Source organism: Carassius carassius, chromosome 29 (assembly GCF_963082965.1).
Source record: "Carassius carassius chromosome 29, fCarCar2.1, whole genome shotgun sequence".
Taxonomy (NCBI): Eukaryota; Metazoa; Chordata; class Actinopteri; order Cypriniformes; family Cyprinidae; genus Carassius; species Carassius carassius.
The window spans coordinates 14,507,319-14,530,651 of NC_081783.1; the positions used below are offsets into that span (position 1 = coordinate 14,507,319).

A 23,333-nucleotide genomic window follows, 5' to 3' on the forward strand; every position below is an offset into this window, starting at 1 on the left:
AAGTCTGACACGAGGGACTACCAGCAGCGCCTGGTCGTGGGATCTGAGACTTCTGGACGGAATGTACGGATGAATAAGTTCAGAGAGATAAACCGGTGCTAGGTTGTGTAAAGATTTGAAGACAAAGAGAAGAATTTTGAAATCTATTCTCTGCCGGACTGGTAACCAATGTAAAGATCTGAGGATGGGAGAGATATGATCATATTTGCGACAATTATGGATGAGTCTGGCCGCAGCATTTTGGACTAACTGAAGACGGGAGATTTGAGAATCTGATATACCGCAATATAGTGAGTTGCAATAATCCAGTCGACACGTGATGAAAGCATGAACTGCCATTTCCAGAGTTATTGGAGTGAGAAAGCCTTTGTCACGGTTCGTGAATGCACCGTCTCCAGCTGTAGTCATGTTATGTCATGTTGATTGGTTCATGTGGGTGTTGCCACTGATCGCCTGATCAGCGGCAGGTGCATCTCATTCCAACCGCCTATTTAACGCCCTGTCTTTCGTCTCCTGTTTGTCAGATCGTTGTTTGAGGTCCTCGTGTCGATGTCTGTTCGTGCTCCTGTGTTCCTGTCTTTGCTCAGTGTCCTGCTTCAGTCTTCATTGGTTATTCACAGTCATTCACGGATTATCACCGCCGATCACCGATCTACCATCACTGCCATCGCTACCAACGCACTCAAACCACCTACCCACCTGTCTGTGCTGCCATCGTGGTTCCTGCGTCACTCACCAGCATTCATCCATCATACTCCTGTCAATAAACTACCTTTACTTGCATCTGCCTCCTGTCCTCCATTGTTAGCGTCACAGAACGATCTGACCAACATGGAGGCAGCGAGTAATCAACCCTCCTCCCTCGAAGCTTTCCTCAGCGCCAGTGTTCGGAGGATGGACTCCCAGGAGCGGACTCTTAACGACACTGGTCGCGCGGTTCAGGCTTTAGTGACGCAGGTGTCCGAGCTCACCCAACAGTTCCAGCTATTACGAGCTCCCACTGCGCCACTCACACCGCCTGTTCCACCAGCACCATCGGAGACCCCCTCCCAGCCGGAACCACGCCTCCCGATTCCGGAGGCGTACTCAGGTGAACCCGACTATTGTAGAGCTTTCCTTAACCGTTGTGATATGCATTTTGCCCTCCAGCCTAGAACGTTCGCCAGTGAGAGGACCAAGGTGGCCTTCGTCCTGACCCTGCTCTCTGGGAGGGCGGCATTGTGGGGAACAGCGGTGTGGGAGAACCAGGACCCATGCTGCGCCTCGTTCCAGGCGCTCTCCGCCGAGATGAGACGGGTCTTTGATCGGGCCGCCGCAGGACGGGAGGCGGCCAGGAGGCTGGCGGAGTTACGCCAGCACGAGAGATCCGTCTCGGACTACTCCATCGAGTTCCGGACCCTGGCGGTGGAGTGTCATTGGAACGAGGAGGCGCAGTGGGACATGTTCCTGCATGGGCTGGCTGACCGCGTCCAGAGGGAGATCTACACCCTGGACCTTCCCCCGTCGTTCGATGGACTCATTGAGCTGGCCCTTCGGGTCGACGCACGTCTGGCACGGATGGAGAGGAGGGGGCTACTCAACACCCCATCCAGGGGACCGGCAGACGTGCGGTTCAGCGGCGGGGACGTGGCCAGCCCCGTCTACGATCACGAGCCCATGCAGGTAGGGCGAGCTCGGCTTTCCCGGGAGGAGAAGGAGAGGCGGAGGTCCCTGGGCCTTTGCCTTTACTGCGGGGGAGCCGGACATCAAGCCCACGCCTGTCCGGTAAAAGGCCAGGCCCGGTAGTACGTATGAGGCTACTATCGGGTGGGATCTCCGCCGAGAAGACCTCATCATCATCATCATCATCACCATCATCTTCTACCCTCCTCCCGGTATGGCTGCGGTGGTCAGCACAGACACATCACTGTCAGGCACTACTGGATTCCGGGGCAGAAGGTAACTTCATGGACAGCACATTAGCCCACAAGCTCCACATCCCCCTCAGACCTCTTCCGCACCACATCACGGTTCACGCCCTCACTGGTCAGCAACTTCCCACCATATCATACATCACTGAAGACATTACACTCATCACCTCTGGCAATCACTCCGAAACCATCTCTTTTCACATCCTTGACTCTCCCCTGGCACCCATTGTCCTCGGACACCCTTGGCTCCTCCTCCACAACCCTAGCATTGACTGGCTCTCTAACTCCGTTTTGTCTTGGTGTAAAAGGTGTCATGAGTCTTGTCTAGTGTCTGCCTGTCCGTCTGTGTCTGTGTCTGTGTTGCAGGAGGAGGCGGTGGATTTGTCTAACGTGCCCGCTGAGTACCTCCATCTGAAGGAAGTGTTCAGTAAGTCTCGGGCTGCTTCTCTTCCTCCGCATCGTCCTTACGACTGTGCCATAGATTTACTATCAGGTAAGTCTCCGCCTAAGGGCAAACTCTATTCACTTTCTGTTCCAGAGAGGGAGGCTATGGAGAAATATATTTCTGATTCTCTAGCTTCCAAATTCATCCGCCCTTCCTCTTCTCCTGCGGGGGCGGGGTTATTTTTTGTGGGAAAGAAGGACGGATCTCTGCGACCTTGTATTGATTACCGGGGACTGAACAACATCACGGTAAAGAATACTTATCCTTTGCCGTTGATGTCTTCGGCCTTCGAGAGGTTGCAGGGAGCGTCAATTTTCACAAAACTGGACTTACGCAATGCGTATCATTTGGTTCGGATCAGGAAGGGGGATGAATGGAAGACCGCTTTTAACACCCCCAGAGGGCACTTTGAATACTTGGTTATGCCCTTTGGGCTCTCCAACTCCCCAGCGGTCTTCCAGGCACTCGTCAACGACGTGCTGCGAGATATGATCGATCAGTTCATTTATGTCTATCTGGACGACATATTGATTTTTTCCTCTTCTCTCCAGGAACATGTGCAGCACGTCCAACGAGTGCTTCAGAGGTTGCTAGAGAATGGGCTTTTTGTCAAGGCGGAGAAATGCGAATTTCATGCACAGTCAATTCCATTTTTGGGGTATATCGTGTCGACTGAGGGAATACGCATGGATCCCGAGAAGGTTAAGGCTGTGGTAGAATGGCCAAGCCCAGATTCCCGTAAGGCCCTACAGAGGTTTCTGGGGTTCGCTAACTTCTACCGGCGTTTTATTCGCAACTTCAGCCAACTAGCCGCACCTCTGACCGCCTTGACCTCCGCCAAGACTGCGTTCAGGTGGTCGGACACAGCTCAGGCTGTGTTCGCCAAACTGAAGAGCCATTTCATTTCAGCCCCTATTCTGATTACCCCTGACCCTACACGTCAGATCTTGGTGGAGGTCGACGCATCAGAGGTGGGGGTAGGAGCGGTGTTATCTCAACGTTCTCCCTTAGACGACAAGGTCCACCCTTGCGCGTATTTTTCAAATTGTTTATCTCCGGCAGAACGAAATTACGATATTGGTAACCGAGAATTGTTGGCAGTTAAGATGGCATTGGAGGAATGGCGACACTGGTTAGAGGGATCGGGGGTTCCTTTTATAGTATGGACTGACCACAAGAATTTAGAGTACATTAGCACCGCCAAGAGGTTGAACTCCAGGCAGTCTCGGTGGGCACTTTTTTTCGGACGTTTTGACTTTACTATCTCGTACCGCCCGGGTTCCAAGAATACCAAACCCGATTCTTTGTCGCGTATTTTTGACCATTCCGAACGCCCGTCCACTCCCGAGTGTATTTTTCCTGAGACATTAGTGGTCTCCACTCTCACATGGGAGATCGAATCGAAGGTCAGAACGGCCTTAGAAGGGGTAACGCCTCCGCCCGGGTGTCCACCGAACCGTTTATTTGTGCCGGAGGGATTAAGGTCCAACGTTATCCAGTGGGGACATTGCTCGAATGTAGCTTGCCATCCAGGGGTTAACCGTACTAGATTTTTAGTCAAGCAACGATTCTGGTGGCCACTTATGGCTCGCGACATTCACAGTTTTGTTTTGGCTTGCTCGGTTTGTGCCACTGGTAAGACTTCCAATCGGCCCCCTGATGGGTTACTCCAACCGCTGCCGGTTCCTTCGAGACCCTGGTCCCACATCGCTCTAGATTTTATTACCGCCCTCCCAGGGCAACACGGTAGTTTTAACCGTGGTGGACCGGTTCTCGAAGGCGGCCCACTTTATTCCCTTGCCCAAATTACCTTCAGCCAAGGAGACAGCGTTGACTGTCGTAGACCACATCTTTCGTTTACATGGCCTCCCGATAGATGTGGTTTCCGACAGGGGACCCCAATTTGTGGCTAAATTTTGGCAAGAATTCTGTAGACTACTGGGAGCGACTGTAAGTCTGTCCTCAGGGTTTCACCCCCAGAGCAATGGTCAAACCGAGAGAGCCAACCAAGATTTGGAAAGGGTGTTGCGATGTTTGGTCTCCAAGAATCCTTCCTCCTGGAGCCAACAATTGTCTATGGTGGAGTACGCCCACAATACCTTACCAGTATCAGCTACGGGCCTATCTCCTTTTGAGTGTAGTGTAGGTTACCAGCCACCTATTTTTCCTAGTATGGAATCCGAAGTTGCGGTCCCCTCCGCTCACGCCTTCGTCCAGAGGTGCCACCGCACTTGGACCAGAGCCCGTGAGACTCTACTCCAAGTGGGGGCGCGCACCAAGGCCAAGGCCGATCGCCACCGGTCTAGGCCTCCCGTATACGTCGTGGGTCAAAAGGTGTGGCTTTCAACCAAGAATATTCCTCTCCGGTCCGTATCTAATAAATTGGCTCCCAAATTTATTGGCCCGTTTACTGTCACCAAGATCATTAGTCCGGTGGCAGTCCGCCTTAAACTCCCTCCTACGTACAGGAGAATTCATCCCGCCTTTCATGTGTCCAAAATCAAGCCCGTATTTCATTCTCCCATTAATCCGCCTACCCCGGTCCCTCCCCCGCCGCGTCTCGTAGATGGGGAGACCACCTATTTGGTAAATCGTATTCTGGACTCTAGAAGGAGGGGACGCGGATTTCAGTACTTGGTGGACTGGGAGGGTTACGGTCCGGAGGAGAGAAGTTGGGTACCTGCTAGGGACATCCTGGATCACTCCCTTATCGATGATTACAATCGACAGGTAAGAGATTCTGGGGACGCCAGGAGGCGTCCTTAGGAGGAGGGGTACTGTCACGGTTCGTGAATGCACCGTCTCCAGCTTTAGTCATGTTATGTCATGTTGATTGGTTCATGTGGGTGTTGCCACTGATCGCCTGATCAGCGGCAGGTGCATCTCATTCCAACCGCCTACTTAACGCCCTGTCTTTCGTCTCCTGTTTGTCAGATCGTTGTTTGAGGTCCTCGTGTTGATGTCTGTTCGTGCTCCTGTGTTCCTGTCTTTGCTCAGTGTCCTGCTTCAGTCTTCATTGGTTATTCACAGTCATTCACGGATTATCACCGCCGATCACCGATCTACCATCACTGCCATCGCTACCAACGCACTCAAACCACCTACCCACCTGTCTGTGCTGCCATCGTGGTTCCTGCGTCACTCACCAGCATTCATCCATCATACTCCTGTCAATAAACTACCTTTACTTGCATCTGCCTCCTGTCCTCCATTGTTAGCGTCACAGCCTTTGATTTTAGAAAGTAAGCGAAGTTGGTAGAAACCAGAACTGACTACAGATGAGATGTGTTTATCAAACTTTAAAGGCTGGTCAACAAGAACACCTAAGTTCCGCACTCCTGTAGATTTAAAGGGAGATAGATTCCCCAAGTCTGGGCATGTGCACTGGGACCTTTCACTCGGGCTGAAAACAATGACCTCGGTCTTATCATCATTAAGGGATAGGAAATTTTGAGCTAGCCATGCCTTCACCTCCTCTAAGCATAGATGAAGAGAGTTTAATGCTGCAGGATTATTGCGCTTGATTGGAATGTAAATTTGGGTGTCATCTGCATAAAAGTGAAAAGATACACAGTGTTTCCTAAAAATTGTGCCCTAAATAGTGTTTTTCTTAAAAAAAGTCTGGCGGCGTGGGCATTCTCGTTCCCCATTCGTTCTCGACACGCTTCGAGTTCCTGAAGAGGAACGTCTAAGGTTACGTATGTAACCCTGGTTCCTCGAAGGAACGAGACGCTGTGTTGCAGTGCCACACTTCCGGCATCTCTGGCCGGCGCTTGCTTCATCCTTTGAGGCTGATTACCGGCTTCGTCGCACATGCTTTTATGCTTCCTGGTCTCTGACGTCACCCGCCTATGACGTCTCGCCCTTCCATTGGAATGATTATACACGTTATTCAGAGACGTCACGGTGGACGCGTTCCCCATTCGTTCTCGATGCAGCATCTTGTTCCTTCGAGGAACCAGGGTTACATACGTAACCTTAGACGTTTTCCTACACAGCTGGTTATTAGCACCACACTATCACTCATGACACACAGTTTTGGCTAAAACTCTTTTCCTTGCTTTCTACTTGTGTGTGAGTAAGTGAATGAATGTGTGTTTGCATGTGTGATTAAACCTTGTAGTCACACTCAGCAGGATGCATGACTTCATCAGATAGTCCTGCTTTCTTCGTTTTTACCTTTTTTTCCATCTTGGCCTCTTGTTGGTTGGCAAAGCTTTGAGTTCAAACAATCTTAAAGTCAAGTGTGTATATATTAAGAATAACTGGTGTAGACTATTATACATTACTATGGTAAATTACTATAATTTGAAAGGTTAAAATTAACAAAAGAGTTTCTATTTATTTTAAGACAGTAATCAACATTCAAATCAAAGAAACTGAATTGTAAACAAACATTTAAATCACATTTTATATGAACTTTTTATATGTATCTACTCAAATTCTCAAATTTGTATAAACAATTAAAATATGACAGACTTATTCAAATATACAATAAAATGAAACATCACTAACAGGTTAAGTAAGAATATAAGGAGTATGTTATTTACTGGATATATTAATCAAAATGCACCTATATATATATATATATTTTTTTTAGCTATGGACATTTTGGTTTTCTTGAGATGCCTTCTATGCTGCTGACTGAACTGAGACGGCTACGGTGAGGTTAAAGAGTGCCAAATGGTATTCACTGTTTAAATTTCATGATAAAATTGACAGAACTTGAAAGATATGGATATGTTTCATATTAAAAAACAATACACAAAGTATATTTTAATTATTGCCTAAAATGTGGGCTACACATTACGTTAAGTGACGTTTTATATATGCTTCTGAACTGAAAAGAGCACAGACATAAAAAACAAAAACAAAAAAAAATTATCTAGGGATTTAAGCATTGATAATTGTTAATCAAAATGAATACTAATATTAACCCAGTCCTAAAACTGACAGATTTTTTTCACTCTCTTACCCTATTTAAGGTCTGAAAAACAGACGTTGTTGGCCTGTATATGACTGACTTGGGTAAGTATGGCTCCTTTTCAGCCACATCACATCACAATCTACAGTGTCAATGTAGTGGTGATTGAAATCCCACAATTCTCTGAGCTCCTTTTCAGTTCAATATCTTTGCAGCTCATTGATGGGCGCTCTTGAGCTGAGCTTATCAAACAGTGTTTGTATCAGCAGGTGTTGAATGCTCTTTTTGAGTGTTCATTGATCTTCTCCACTGTAACATCTTCCTGATGATGGGTCAATGGCCCGCAGGGGGACCCATCTTAATGTACACTCAGCACCAATGACCTCATCAGCACCAAGGAGCTTTGACCTCAAATTAGATCCTGATAAATAACTGTGATGGAGATCTAATCGTTTAGAACATTCATTGTGTTTATTATAAAGGATCTCTTTGGTTTCTGCAAGAATATTAATCAGCACAACTCTTTATTTTAAATTCACTATATATATATATATATATATATATATATATATATATATATATATATATATACATACAATACATAACTCATGATTATATAGTCTATGATCTTTTTAGCCCTCTTTCAGCCTTGTCTTGTAAATCACAATCAATTCCATTAAATCACTTCGGGACATAATGAATACAATGACCCATGTTCAAAAATGGTGAAAGGGCCCTCCATTATGCTCTGAAAACAAAATATCAAGAATGTAGTTTGAGATAACACAGACGAAATATTGAGTTAGCATGCAACGTAATTACTTTACACTGCCATTGTTTTAATTACTTTGATATAAGCTAATTACGGAAGAGCATTAAAGGCTGTTAACAGCATTATCAGTATCTGCAGCAGGACTCAGAGTTATAGGATTTCATTTATCTGGAAGGCAATCTGCACTGTCACAATCAATAGGAAATCTGATTTGCCCATTTGCACTAATTAACCCTATTTAATGCCTCAGCAGCCCTCTCAAACAGTATCAGTAAACCTGCGTAAAGGTATGTGATGTGCCAAAACTGGAAAGAAATGCTTTTGTTTTTACTGTTAAATAGGATCATTTCTTTAACTGTACCATAGTTCCATAGTCATGTGATTTACATTTAAAGTGATATATCTGTGCTGTGCATCCCTGTTGCACTGTTCTTATATAAATATTTTTTTTGCTCTTGACTGACTGATGGAATAAACCAAAGCTGCTGCATTTCAGAGACATAGATCATGTTTGATAAAGATGACATATAACACTGCAGCCAAGGGAGAATTGGCTATAGATCAGTAATCTGTAGCTGACATAGAAAATGAGAGGTTCCTGCCTTCAGTGCTGATTGTAGCTGTCTAGCGTGCTATAGCTGATAGTGAGCTTTGATGTACAGCGCACCGATCAGTCCTTCAGGACCTCAGGTGAACTAACATGGGCGTCTGCACAGGTTGCCTGAAGATAAAGCCGTATTGATTGGAACGTCTAAAGGGATTCATCAATGTGCCAATGGTGGCTCTCGACCCAGTCACCGCTCCGCAGGAGCCAAGCAGCTCAGATTTATGGTAGATCCAAGAGCTTAGAGGGACAACAACGTCCCATATCCTTTGTAAATAACAATAGCGGCTGCTTTTTCCAACACAAACTGTGCACACACCAAGTAACTGATATGTATACTTTTCACACGCACACACTAATACAGGTGAATTCTCAAAAAATTAGAATATCATGGAAAAGGTGTTGATTTTTTTTTAATAAAAAAAAAAAAAGCAAACTTTCTTATATTCTAGATTCATTGCAAACAAACTGAAATATTTCAAGAGGTTTTTTTGTTTTAATTCTGATGGTTATGACTTACAGCTTAGGAAAATAAGAATCAGAATCAGAATCAGAAAGAGCTTTATTGCCAAGTATGCTTGCGCATACAAGGAATTTGTTTTAGTGACATAAGCTTCCAGTAAACAGAGACAACAACACACAGACGAAAAAAAAAAGAATTACAAATTGGCAAATAAATAAGTGTATAAACAATTGTGCTATAAATGTTAATGGAATAGGATTGAGTAGGATGCAGGAATGTTCTAGGATGGAGGGGTAACAAATAAATATAAGGATATTGGACATTTTTGCATAAGCATAAGTTTAAGTGGGAAACATTTAACTGTTCATGAGGTAGATTGCCTGGGGGAAGAAACTATTCTTGTGCCTTACTGTTCTTGTATTTGCCGGCCAGATGGCAAAAGTTCAAAGATGGGGTGACTTGGATGTGAGGGATCCAGAGTGATTTTCTGAGTCCTTTTCCTCACTCTGGATGTGTACAGTTCTTGGAGGGTGGGCAGGGGAGCACCAATAATCCTTTCAGCAATCCGAACAGTTCTCTGTAGTCTTCTGATATCTGATTTTGTAGCTGAACCAAACCAGACAGTAATTGAAGTACACAGGACTGACTCAATGACGGCTGAGTAGAACTGTTTCAGCAGCTCCTGTGGCAGGTTAAACTTCCTCAGTTGGCGAAGGAAGTACAACCTTTGTTGGGCTTTTTTCACAATGGAGCCAATGTGATTGTCCCACTTCAGGTCCTGAGAGATGGTGGTTCCCAGGAATCTGAATGACTCCACTGCAGCCACAGTGCTGTTCATGATGGTGAGTGGGGAAAGTGCAGGGGGGTTTCTCCTAAAGTCCACAGTCATCTCCACTGTTTTGAGCGTGTTCAGCTCCAGGTTGTTAAGACTGCACCAGACAGCCAGCTGCTCAACCTCCTGTCTGTAAGCAGACTCGTCACCGTCCTGGATGAGGCCGATGACTGTAGTGTCGTCTGCAAACTTCAGGAGCTTGACAGAGGGGTCTTTAGAGGTGCAGTCGTTGGTGTACAGGGAGAAGAGCAGAGGGGAGAGAACACATCCCTGAGGGGCACCAGTGTTGGTGGAGCAGCTGTTTGACATGAATTTCCCCAGTCTCACTAACTGTTGCCTATCTGTCAGAAAGCTGGTGATCCACTGACAGATAGAGCTAGGAACAGAGAGCTGGGTCAGTTTGGTCTGGAGGGTTGTTGGGATGATGGTGTTGAAAGCCGAACTAAAGTCCACAAACAGGATCCTCACATAAGTCCCTGTTTTGTCCAGATGTTGCAGGATGAAGTGCAATGCCATGTTGATTGCATCATCCACGGACCTGTTTGCTCGGTACGCAAACTGCAGGGGGTCCAGTAAGGGTCCAGTGATGTCCTTCAGATAAGCCAGAACCAGTTTTTCGAACGACTTCATGACAACAGACGTTAGAGCCACAGGTCTGTAGTCATTAAGTCCTGTTATCTTGGGTTTCTTTGGATTATGGTGGAGCGTTTGAAGCAGGAAGGCACTTCACACAACTCCAGAGATCTGTTGAAGATCTGTGAAAAGATGGGGGCCAGCTGGTCAGCACAGATTTTCAGACAGGCTGGTGTAACGCCATCTGGGCCTGGTGCTTTTCTTCTTTTGTTTTTCTTGAAGACCTGGCGCACATCATCTTCACAGATTTGAAGAGCAGGAGGTATGGAGAGGGGGATTGCAGGAGGTGTTAATGGTTGTGTAGGGAGATGGTCAGAGTGGGTGTTGGGGGTTTCAAATCTACAATAAAACTCATTCAGGTCGTTAGCAAGTCGTTGATTAGCCTCAGTGCAAGGGGATGGTGTCTTGTAGTTTGTGATGGCTCTCAGTCCTCTCCAAACTGAAGTAGAGTCGTTGGAAGTAAACTGGTCTTCCAACTTTTTAGCGTAGGTCTTTTTACCCACTCTAATCTCTTTGTTCAGTGTGTTCCTGGCCTGATTGTACAAGACCCTGTCCCCATTTCTGTAGGCATCCTCTTTGGCCTGACAAAGGTGTCTGAGTTTTACTGTAAACCATGGCTTATCATTGTTGAATGTTAAATAAGTCCTGGTAGGAATGCATATATCCTCACAGAAACTAATATAGGATGTTACAGTCTCTGTGAGTTCGTCCAGATCGGTGGTAGCAGCTTCAAAAACGCTCCAGTCTGTGATGTCAAAACAAGATTGTAAATCCTGATCTGTTTCGCTGGTCCATCTCTTCACAGTCTTTACTACAGGTTTAGCAGATTTAAGTTTCTGCCTGTAGGTCGGTATAAGATGAACCAGAAGGTGATCAGAACGTCCCAAAGCTGCTCGTGGAACAGAGTGATATGCATCCTTTATTGTGGTGTAACAGTGATCCAGTATATTACTGTCTCTGGTGGGACAGGTAACATGCTGTCTGTATTTAGGCAGTTCACGGGAGAGATTGGCTTTATTAAAGTCCCCAAGAATGATTAAAACAGAGTCCGGGTGTTGTTGTTCTGTGTTTGTGATCTGATCAGCGAGTTTCTGTAAAGCTGAGCTCACATGCGCTTGAGGTGGAATGTAAACACTAACCAGAATGAACGAGTGAAACTCCCGCGGCGAATAGAACGGCTTGCAGTTGATAAACTGCGTTTCTAGATCAGAACAGCACATCTTCTTTAACACAGTTACATCTGTACACCACCGTTCATTGATGTAAAATCATGTCCCGCCGCCGCGCGATTTCCCCATTGATTCTGCTTCGCGGTCCGCTCTGAACAGCTGAAAGCCCGGCAGATGGAGTGCGCTGTCCGGTATGGCGTCATTCAGCCAGGTTTCCGTGAAACACAGAGCAGCAGAGTGAGAGAAATCCTTATTTGTCCGAGAGAGCAGAAGGAGTTCGTCCGTTTTGTTGGGTAGAGAGCGGAGATTTGCGAGATGGATGCTAGGCAACGGCGTTCGAAATCCGCGCTTCCTGAGTCTGACGAGCGCTCCCGCTCGCTTTCCCCGTCTGCGCGTCCTGAAGCGCTTGATCAGCGCCGCTGCTCCTCCGATAACAATGTTCAGTAAAACGTCTGTATAATAGAAATCCGGAAAAACATCTTGTGGTGTGTTCTGCCGAATGTTCAGCAGTTCATCCCTGGTGAAACTGATCGTGTTTGTTAAACAAAAAACAGGAAAAACGAACAAAAACAGTACAAACACTGGAGAGCCAAGCACTGAAGCAGCCATGTGCGGCGCCATCTTGGTATCAAACACCAAGATGTTTTATACCTAAAAAATTCAGTATCTCAAAAAATTTTAATATTTCATTTTGAGCTTGATTAGTTTAATTAATTTTGAAAATAAATCTGCAGTTTAGCAATAAATGAATTTAATTAGTAAAAAAAAGCTACATTTGCCAGATTTTGATTGAGATTATCTGCATTTTAATTTACTTTGTTTAATGCAGATGGTTGCACTGCTATTTGCGGGTTTGTGCATGCTGTGTTATTATTGTGCCGCTTGGGTCAGATTTACCTGCCACTAGCAATGTACAAAACATTTACTGTGGACAATGTGGACAAAGTCTAATAAAATAAACAGTAACAATTTAGAATAGGGAACACATATTCAATATTAACTAAGGGTGCTTTCACACCTATAGATCGATTGCTTTGTTCCGAAAAAGGGATTAAAATGAAAACAATTTTGCTTTTTATTCTTGGTGCATTTCCCTTTCACACAGCAAAGTTTCTAAACGGACCAAAATTGTTAATACAAGTTACATGTGAGTAAAACTGTCCTCTCATTGGTCAAAGTTCAATGGTTTATTTTGCAGAATTTTGGACTGATTGTTTTAGCACGGATCCGAGCGTGATTGCTGTGTTCACATATGCCCAAATGAACCGAGCTAAGGGGGAAACGCGCCAGGTTTCGAAACAATGGGCCAGGTTAGTAAGGTAGTTGTTAAGTTTAGGTATGTGGTCGGATTAATGGATCTAAAATATGGTCATGCTGAATAAGGCATTAAAATGTGTTTTATATGTACTAATAAACCAAAAATGCTAGTAATATGCATGCTAATAAGTAATTAGTTAATAGAATTGTTCCTTAAAATAAAGTGTTACCAAATAAACAATATAAAGTAAACAATATAACTGAATCGACAACAGTTTGTTCTATCTATAACTGCACATTGCAACTAGATATTTCAAGTCAACAATCAAGCTAAGGATATTAATAAAAATAAATCTTCCAAAATTAATTGAAAATTCATAAACAGTAATTTTCCTGTATCCCTGTTTAGTATTGTAGAGCACATTTATAGTTTTTTTGTTTGTTTTTGCTTTATTTGGTTTCGTTAGAATATTTCTATTTATTATAATTATTGCTGTCAAATGATTTATCGCGATTAATTGCATCCAAAATAAACTTTTTTCATTTAAATAAAAATGATAAAGAAATATATTTAATTTGTAAAAATAATACATTTTTCTGAAATATATACATGCATGTGTGTGTATTTATAATTATACATAATAAATATACACGGTACACCTACATAGATTATGTAAACAAAAACTTATTTTGGATGCGATTAATTGTGATGAATCGTTTGACAGCACTAATTATAATATTTTATTTACTTTTATAGTATTATTAATAAAATAATTTATTACAATATATTTCCTCATAATAGTTTTTGTTTAATAATTTTAGAGCCAATGGTCGTTGCTGCACTGCATCAGTGTGTTCTTCCCGTTGGTGTTTGTTTGTTGTGTTCCCTAACCACCTAAATCCAGCAGTCAGTTTCAGAATGGTTGGAATATTGATTTTATTTAGAGGCGGAGTATCAACATTTCTGTTTTGAATGGTACCATGCTGAAGGCAACCTAATCGTTCATGCGACATGGGAATTGGTGTAAATTGTCCTTATATATCCACATCTGCGAACTGACATTTAAAAAGTCCTCAGCCAGGCAGACTCCATTTAGACTCACCTTTCAGGACTCATGAAATGTACACAAGGTCTTTGATGAGCTGAACAGAGCTGTGTGTGGGCAATCACACGCAGGGTTTGTACAACTGCTGTTGAACTTCTTCCACCTACATATCAGTGACAGCCGCCGACAGATCTCAGGAATACTAATGACGTAAACAAGCCAAAACCGTGGTAGAAATGGCAGTAAGCACGTAAACAATTCATGCATCGATTCATGGTACCTCATTTTAGTAAACAATGACAGTATAAACAACATCTATGGATATTTTTAAGCAAGCTACTCTCGCCTGCTTGTCCTTGTTTTGCTGTTGTTTTAAGAACAACTGAATGTCGACAATATTTGTCTCTGTTATAAGGTTAAGTGCACATGATCTGAATTGTGCAAATGAAATAAGGCATGGGAAGTAAACTTGAGACCTTCAGAAAATCCTTACTGCATTTGACACCCATTAAAAATAATACATACACCGTCAGTTATTTTTCTCTTTTTTTTAAAGAGATTTGTACTTTTATTCAGCAAAGATGCATTAAAAAAAACGCATATACTGGTTAGGTATGTTTGAAGCATGGTAGCTGGTTTGAGCTGGTTTAAGCTGGACTTTAGCTGGTCCTGAGCAACTAACCAGCTCAAACCAGGATCATATGCTTCATAAATACCTAACCAGCACATGCCTTTTTTTTTTTAACAGAGTAGGTTCACAACCCATCCAAATATTGATGAAGCTATAGTGCTGTGAAAAATCAACCCATGCAGAACACTTACAGCTGAGAACGTGATGTTTTGTCGGTGATAACACACCCGAGGCTCCTCAAAAACATCATCGCTCAGGGCTGGACAAAAGGAATCAAAAATATGATCTGTACAGAAAAAGTCTGAAAACAGGAAGTTGGTAAAAATGGGCGAACCCTCTTTATCTGTTATCAGCACAACAGTGTAGCCTGGAAGGAACTTTGGGAAAGCCGCAGGAAAAAGGTGGGACTATTGTCCTAGTATCCTGCCAGTTTAAACGCCACCTTATTGTTCCAGAGAATACATTTTTTACTTCTGTTTTGTTTTCAATGTAATATGTCACAGATCAGCCGGGACCCCATAACCTGTTTTTGGATAATGCAGCCAATTGATAAGAGGTTTGTACGTTATCTTCATCCCATAGAGTGTGCAAAATAGTGTTTAAAGACTTTTAGGTCCACTGCTACCAATAAAAAATAAAATAAAACAATGTCACTGATACATTACTGATGGTGAAATATTTCTCAATCCTATTTGGCTGACTGCTTAACAAAACTCGTCAATTTGGACACATCAATTTATGCTAGACTTATCACGTGCTCTTAAAAAAGATCCATTGTCCATCACCTTCTTCCTACAAAATCAATTAGGCAGCATGTAATATAAATGATGATGGACATGGTTAGACTGATTTGCCATTTGGTGCCATTTTAAGCTCTTGTGGGACAGTGGAGGAGCTGAGATGATTGGTTTACCAGACTGAGTTTCTCCACAGTGAAATGCATTATCGATCGCACTAAGATCAAAACGAAACGTCACTGTGAACTCGCACTGCTCCTTTGCATAAATGCATCCCATTCCAAAACCATTAGACAGATTAATAAAAGCTAGTCTTTCATTTGTTGTCTTCTTAGTGACCTGTTCCTTTTTTCACACTCTTTCAAAAGCCTGTGAATATTAGGAAGTGTTATGCTAATGAGTTTATACCAGCTATGGTTGACGAAACTCCTCCTCTGATTCTTAAGCAGCCTGCTTATTTGCATATGCTTACGTGGCAGGTTATCCAGCAAACCTTTTAAATGTCAGCAAACATCTCTTTCAGAATGCAGGCCTCAAGGAAAACATTTCCATATGCATGTTTAAAAGAGTACAAAAACTAAATTTGACTTCTATTAAATGTAAAAAGCACACTATTTTTTGGTTTATGTTGCACAGGCTGATACAACAGAATGAACTGCATGGATGCAGAATAAGGCAAAATCATGCTATTGTTTAATTGTTCTGTTCACAGTCAGCCATGGTTCATTTTTTCTCCAAGTGAAAGTGCCCAAAAATCAGCAGGATAATGAAGATAAAGTCCATTCACTCAGCTGCCTTATTTGCAATGGCTCTGGGCAGCAAGAATTTTGGCCATGCAAATGCCAACTACTTGCAAAAACCACATTTAAATAACATTTTAAATTAGCAACAAAATCTGAAATGAACTTCTAAAACTTCTAGCAGCAGCTGTGATGATGTGATGATGAATTTACCAATTGGAAACTGGCTTTTACATTTATAAGGTGTTACTTATTCTATTATATTGTGCTTTATACTTACTCCCATAGTAAAAGGAGAGAACCATCTTGGTGTACAGTACATACAGTTTTTGATACACTCAGGTGTAAAAACGGTTACTGGGGATAGAATGTGGAAAGTACGCTTTCAAAAGGTACACCTTTGTATCCTTAAAGGTACATATTAATTCCTGTCAAAAGGGTACGGCCCCAGTAACAGCTTCTATAACTTTTCTTTCTGAGAGTGTAGTATTTAGCTGGTCATCAGATCTCTGAGCTTTTATTAGACCAGTTTTTTTTTGTTTTGACCTTATAGAATGTTTTTGGAAAATATCCAACATGAAGTCTTTACATGAAAATAAAATGCACTGAAGTTCTTGAACAAGAGAAGCTGCTATTTTTACATGTGAAGTTGTAAATTTCCATAGGCAAATCAATGTCTGTAATTAATGCTAACTACTTTCTTGTGAAGTGAATAGCAAATTCACTATTAGTAGCAAATTCAGTTTTAGACTCCTGAACAGCCTTTACCCATCTGTTAACTTTTTTTTTTATGGAATAAATATAAAGAAAACAGATAGAATAGAAAAAGAATATGGCAAGCTGCCTTTTTTGTGTGCTTTTTGTTAATTGTATAATAAATGAAAAGAAAACAAATAGATAGAATAGAAAAACAGAGAAGCTAGTCATTCCCTTTTTTAAAAATAGCATTTTACAAAAGCATTTCATTAACGTGTCAGCCTGTTAAAGCTGCATTATTATTTAGCCAAATTCGATCAGTCTAATAGTCTCCCCCTTTAGATTTTAAACTGTTACTACAGAAAAAAATTAAATAGAGATCATTTTTTAAAAAGCTGATGATGTGTAGTTTAAAAGTGTATTTTAGTGCATTTAAAAATAATCTGTGTAAAATTCAGGTGGGTCGGACATGTTTTGTGGTCTGCGTCAACTCATGCAAATGGTTCCTCCACTCTGTGGAGTTTTGCTTGACATCGACACAAAACCAGACTTCATTCACACCAATAGAAAGCATGTTTAAACTATGTGAATCGCTCCCTATCTCTTACATAGTGCACTGTGTGTCATTTACCATACAGAACATAGTAAATGCATGAACAAGCGACTGATTTCAGCCTCAGTTTCAGCATCTTTAATGGGGGCGGGGATGCTTCAGATTCTAGAAGGCATTTGAACACTTAAAATCATTGATATGTAGAGAGAAACTTAATTTTGAATGGATTTATTTTCTAAATGCAAAATGTCAACACACAAGCTTATGAATAACCTTAAAGCTAACATATTCTGCTTAATCACACTAACAGACAAAAAACTTCACTTTTGATTTTAAAGATCTAGATCTAACAAATGTTTGAAAGCATCACAGGATCCCATTATTTATCAACCAATGAATGATACATCTTTGACATATTAAACTGGGATTGGAGAAAGCATTTAAACAGAATATTTAAAATATCATTTTCATGACAAAAATTTCTGGCACTCTTTAAAATGCAACAGTCTAACTGCTCTGCTCTGAAGTTAGCTTGCTGCTAGCAAAAGGGCTTACCATTTTTAGCCTCTGGACAATAAAATACATCAATCACCAGCTTCTGTACTGAGAACTCTCGAGTCAAGAGTCGGGACTTGAGCCCTCTTGTGTAGCTTTCCTGAGCTCCTCCCTGCTTTTGTCCAATTCTACTTTCACTTCAGTCATGTGATGTGCACCATGAAGCGCAATTCCCATGTTTTTAAGCTCTAATACATCAATTAGCTAGCGTTAATGTACAGTCATTAAATGACTGATGCATAGAAATATAGAGCCAAGTGGTTATTAAACACTTTGTTTGACAGTGGCTACTTTAGCATTGCTCTCCCCCTGTTGTTTTAGTTTTTGCTTAAAGCTCTTAAACTAAGAAAGTCTGCATGTCTACATGATGGATGGCTGTGGGGGGAACTCTCCCTTGTAAAATCGGTGCTAAATTACCACTGGCTTCAAATGCACATCAGCGTGCTCGGCTAATAAATATTGCGCTCACTGTTTGCAAAGATATCAGCAATAGAGTTGCGTTATTATGCCGCTGTGGCAAGGCGCTAGACCTAATACGTGCTACAATTTGCAAGAAGGATACAAGATATCAGACCTTTTATAAACATTTCTAGCATCTGCCAGAAGAATTTGTGTGCATAGAGCAGAGATGTTTGTTCTTTTGAGCCCACCAACCTATGCAAAAATCTAAAAGATTCATGAAAACATTTGAGGAAACACATTTTGCTGGTATATAACAGCAAGCGAGGTGTCAGAATGTTTGTTCCAGACTTTTCTAGAAGGATGTTGAAACTGCTGAATGGTGTGCAATATTGGTTGCTGCATGAACTGACTGCTGTGATACAAAGCAGTTACTTGAATAAGTCAATTATTTATTCCAATAACAATTTGTTTTGGAAATCTTGATACTTTATACTTTCAAATCTTTATGCTTTCTCTCTTCGCTCCTTTTGAGTTCCAGATTGCAACAGTTTGCAGAAGCAAACCACATTCGGCAGCTAAACTCATTGTTACCCTCACAATGAAATATCTTATCAAGATCAATCACTCATGTAGATTTAATCTTAGCAAATGCCCTTTTATGCCAAAGTGAGGTTGTGAAGATTAAAATTATATATTGGCACATATTTATTATGGGCTGTTTGGTAAGTGGCGTTTCCGAGTGGAAGTCTTCAGGGTTTCGGGCCGCTGCTGCTTATGCATTATTCATGATGTTGTTCCATTTAGCCCAGGTCTCCTTAAAGTTACAACACCTCCATCAAACACATGAGCAGAAGCTCACCTGCCAGAACTGCGAGTCAGTGCACTTCATTAGTTTATTTAATGTTGTTTTTCAAGGGAGAATTGTCAAAAGTTCACAACTGGATATGACAGATTGTGATAATGATAAATACTGCAATTAATTATCTTCCTTTTTGACAGGTGAGTGGAATTCGGAGATGGTTTGAGGAGGTAGAAGTTGCAAGAGGAGACCCAAGGGGATTTTGTGGGCAGACTTGCAATGCAACCAGCAGATCTTTGAAGAAAACTATTTTCCATTTGGATCAGGATTACATACATGTCTGTGTATCACAGCACAAATATTTACAGCCATAATTTACAGCTGTTGTACTGTATTATTTAAAAGTACAATAAAAAGGGTATAAAGGGTGCTTCGAGTACATACAGTCCATGTTTTGTTGTCATTAAACTGATTTTACTGTTAAAGAAATAAGAAAAAAAGCAAGCAGGCAATTACATTTCATCCAGCTTATAGGTTTTCTGAGTCACAGATAATGAGAATGACTTTCAATCTAAGCACATGTTAGACCAACAATATTCCCTCAACTACAGAGTTGTTTAAATAAACTTAATATCAAACAATACTGCTGATTTTCTAAGTGTATATGTGAGTCCCCAGTATGCACTGCACTGCAGAATAGAATAAATAAAATATGTGTTTACTACTATAGGATTTTACTGTTTTCTGAATTTATTTATGATGTTTTGGTTGTCACTGTTCTTTTGTGTGGTGATGCCAAAATCTTATTATGCTTGTTTGTTTTCACTGTTACTAAAGTCTGTGTGCATCTATATAAAACTGATCTGAGATTAAATGCTTAATGAAGATTAAAATATTTTGTGTTGCTTCTTGAAAATTTGGTAAATATGAAATATATATTGTTGACTTAATTAATCGGCTAAATGTAAATGTAAACAAATTCAGTCTGACAAAAATCATATTCCACCATGTTACCTTGAATTTTCAGATTTTGACTACAATATATATATATATTTTTATATTATTAGTAGCCTTATTATTAAGATAATCCTTTTGGTGGGTATGAAAACAGGCAGATGTTGAATTTTTGAATGCATCTAAAATACTAAAATCAAGTTATGTTTTTCAGTCCAAAGCTGATATCGCTTTTACGAAAAGTTTGTGGGATATTCATTTGCTCTTTCATGCCAAATCAAATGCTTCTGTTTACCATAAAGTGCTTTTGGCATCTTTCGCACGTTTAACTCATTTCCTTTATCCTTTAAATTATCAGTCAGGTTATTAGTAGAAACGCTTGTATAGTTTTTATTGTTAAGTTAATTTTTAAATCTTTATTTAAAACAGTTGTGTTGCTTTGGGAGAAGAGCATCATTGCTCTGCGCTCGTGCGCTGTTGATTAACTCATTGCCTCCACGTGGATCTTAATTTGTGATCAAAGTGGATGCTTATGTTACTTCTGTACACAGTGCCTAAATGATGTGAATTCATATAAATGCTTGAGAAAAGCTTAAATATGTCTCTAAATGTGCATTACGTTCTGAAAACATGTATACAACGCACATCTGTTTTCTCGTAGTTGGAAATCATTCCATGGAAGTGCACTGGAATTTTTAGGAATCACTGTCCCGAAAAGATTTTAAGTAATCCGAGCAATATGATGCACTCAGCATTATCACAATGCACAGTAGGCTACACTTGTGCATATATGTAACTTACAGTGCTCACAAAGTCACACAGGTAGGCTATACTTTGATCACTTAAATTCACGCTCTCAGTTCTGTCCATTTATGAAAGTACTAGAATCATTTTGCAAATGCACTGGCCAACATAACTTTTCCCTAACTACAGCTGTTACTGTCTCATGTGGAGCAATTCCAAACTCACCTCTGTCCGGGATTGGAGTCGTTTGTTCATCTCATAGATTCTGTACTCTGGCTGCACCATGTACGGCGAATGTCTCCGGTAGAACGGTCCGAAAGGGGACGAGTAGAACGGGTCGTGCGGAGGGTTGGACATGTTGATTCAGTGTCGCGTTTACAGCAGCGCCAAAGCTTCAGCATCCATACAGCGCGCCTGCAAGATCTCCAAACGCCGCGAGACAGCAGCAGTCACTGGCTGCACGCGGAGCGGAGGGATGAGAGCTCGCGGAGGAGGCGGGAGAGGAGAGGAGAGCAGGGGGAGGAGGGCTGGGCTCTCATTGGATAGCCGCAGGCTGCACTGGAACATTGTTGAGGGTGAGCCAAGCAAGTCTTACCATCCCACCAAAACCAACTGGCCTTTATGTTAATGTTTGTGTTTCGGTAACTTTCAAATTAGTGTGGCAGCCTGGTACATAACCGGGGCTAGTTGTCACATGGGGAGTAGGCTAAGTAAAATGTTGTTTTCTTTGCAGTGTTGGTTGTAAGCATTTTGTTCAAAATTCTATTCAGTTAGTATATCCTTTGTGAATAATATACGTCAGATTTGTTTTCTAGTCATATTTTAATAGACTAAGTAGGTTCCCTGTTGCTCAAACAGTAGTGTACTCAGCTAGCAATGGCAAGGTTATGGGTTCGATTCCCAGCGAATGTAAGAAATGCACAAACGCATTTAATATTTTAAATGCGATGCAAGTTGCTTTGTGTAAATGTAAAAATGAAAAAAAAAAAACAACAACAACATAATTTACGGTCAAGTTATTATCAAGTTTAGGACCATATACTCCGCAAATGCAAGGCTGGGGCAAATTGTAACATGCTTTTAGTACAGTGTTTCAGATTAAGCATTGGTTCTCATTGTGACAACTTTTCCCATATTCTGTGACAACATGCCACATGAACATAAATTACATATGAACAGTATCTGTATTTCCTGGGTCAAAATGATGGACATTATTACTGATGACAGTGTCAGAAAGTAATGGAGGCTCTGAGATAAAAATGCAACTGTAACTCAAAATGTGGGGGCAAAATATAACCACATTTTTATTAATTTGAAACATAGCATGTATCTTAAAAAAATTCTATATAGTTAAATGTACTCTTTTTAAAATATGTATATTTAATTTAATTAATTCAATTACTTAAAAAGGATGCTATTCTACAGGTTTTATGTGATAAATAAATAAATAAATAAATAAAAGAGACAGAAGGTGAAATAAAACTCCACCAAAAGTCCACTAAAAGGTTATAATGTCTGCAGATATAAATGACAGATGATGTAATACTTGGGATGCATGTTGACCCACCTTGAATAAGACTGACAAATGCACAGCATATATTACAAAAACACTATTAATACCACACTGAAAGGCTTTGGCATCTGTATGTTTCATCTGTACTTGTGATCGTCCTTTTCTGTTTATATGGCACAGCATCCTAATCCATTATACTGTAGTTCCAAAAATAACAATATAGATAATATAATATAGAAATGTTATAGCAAAACACTGCCATATATGAGAATAATGGCCACACCTGAGGCTTCTTGGGTTTAGCTGCATCAGTAAATAGATACAGTGCTATACAAATGTGCTTGAAAACTGAAAAGAAGGTTGCTGGAGTTATTCAGGATTGAATAACGTTTCTGATGATGTCTATTTCTTTTTATGCTAATTTGTTAATCTAATGCCGATGTTAATACATACCTTTGCATACTGAGCAGCGGAAGCCTTCTCAAAGACAAAATGCTCTCCAAAATCAGTTTCCTCAATTTATGCTACTTGACCATAATAAGATTTTTTATTTTTTTATTCCTATATCGAATGTTCTGTTGAAGTATTTGAGACTCAACCATCTTAGACAAATGAAAGTTCAACTCCTAACACTCCAGGCACAGAGAGAGGTAATTATGAAAGTTAGGGTGAAAATCTATTAATAAAACTCTTAATTAAAAATTACATGATTATTTAATATCTTAAAAGTTTCCATTCAACATTTCAAAAGGAATGGGCTTGTTTGCCCAAAGCACTTTTTTTCAAAAGCTATGCAGCTTAAAAAAAAAAAAAAACTTGTGTCTTCTCTTTGGTTTGCCATCTACATTTATTTCAGGGTGTAAGAAGAAAGTGACTGGAATTAGAGTGTTTTTTTTTTTAATTAGAAGTAGAGCCCGAGCGTGGAGTTAGTGGTGTTGAGGGAGATATATGTGG

At 41.1% G+C, this 23,333-nt stretch overlaps 1 protein-coding gene across 2 annotated transcripts in view; it reads right to left on the reverse strand.

The window, feature by feature from the left end:
* The window catches only part of ldb2a (LIM domain binding 2a), a 56,991-nt gene extending 35,645 nt beyond the window's left edge, over positions 1-21,346 (reverse strand). For both annotated transcript variants that reach the window (XM_059515994.1, XM_059515993.1), the window contains exon 1: positions 21,092-21,346. In XM_059515994.1, the coding sequence (XP_059371977.1) occupies positions 21,092-21,223 (132 nt within the window). In that variant the 5' untranslated portion in view covers positions 21,224-21,346. The remainder of the gene's footprint in view (positions 1-21,091) is intronic.
* Between the last annotated feature and the right edge of the window lie 1,987 nt (positions 21,347-23,333).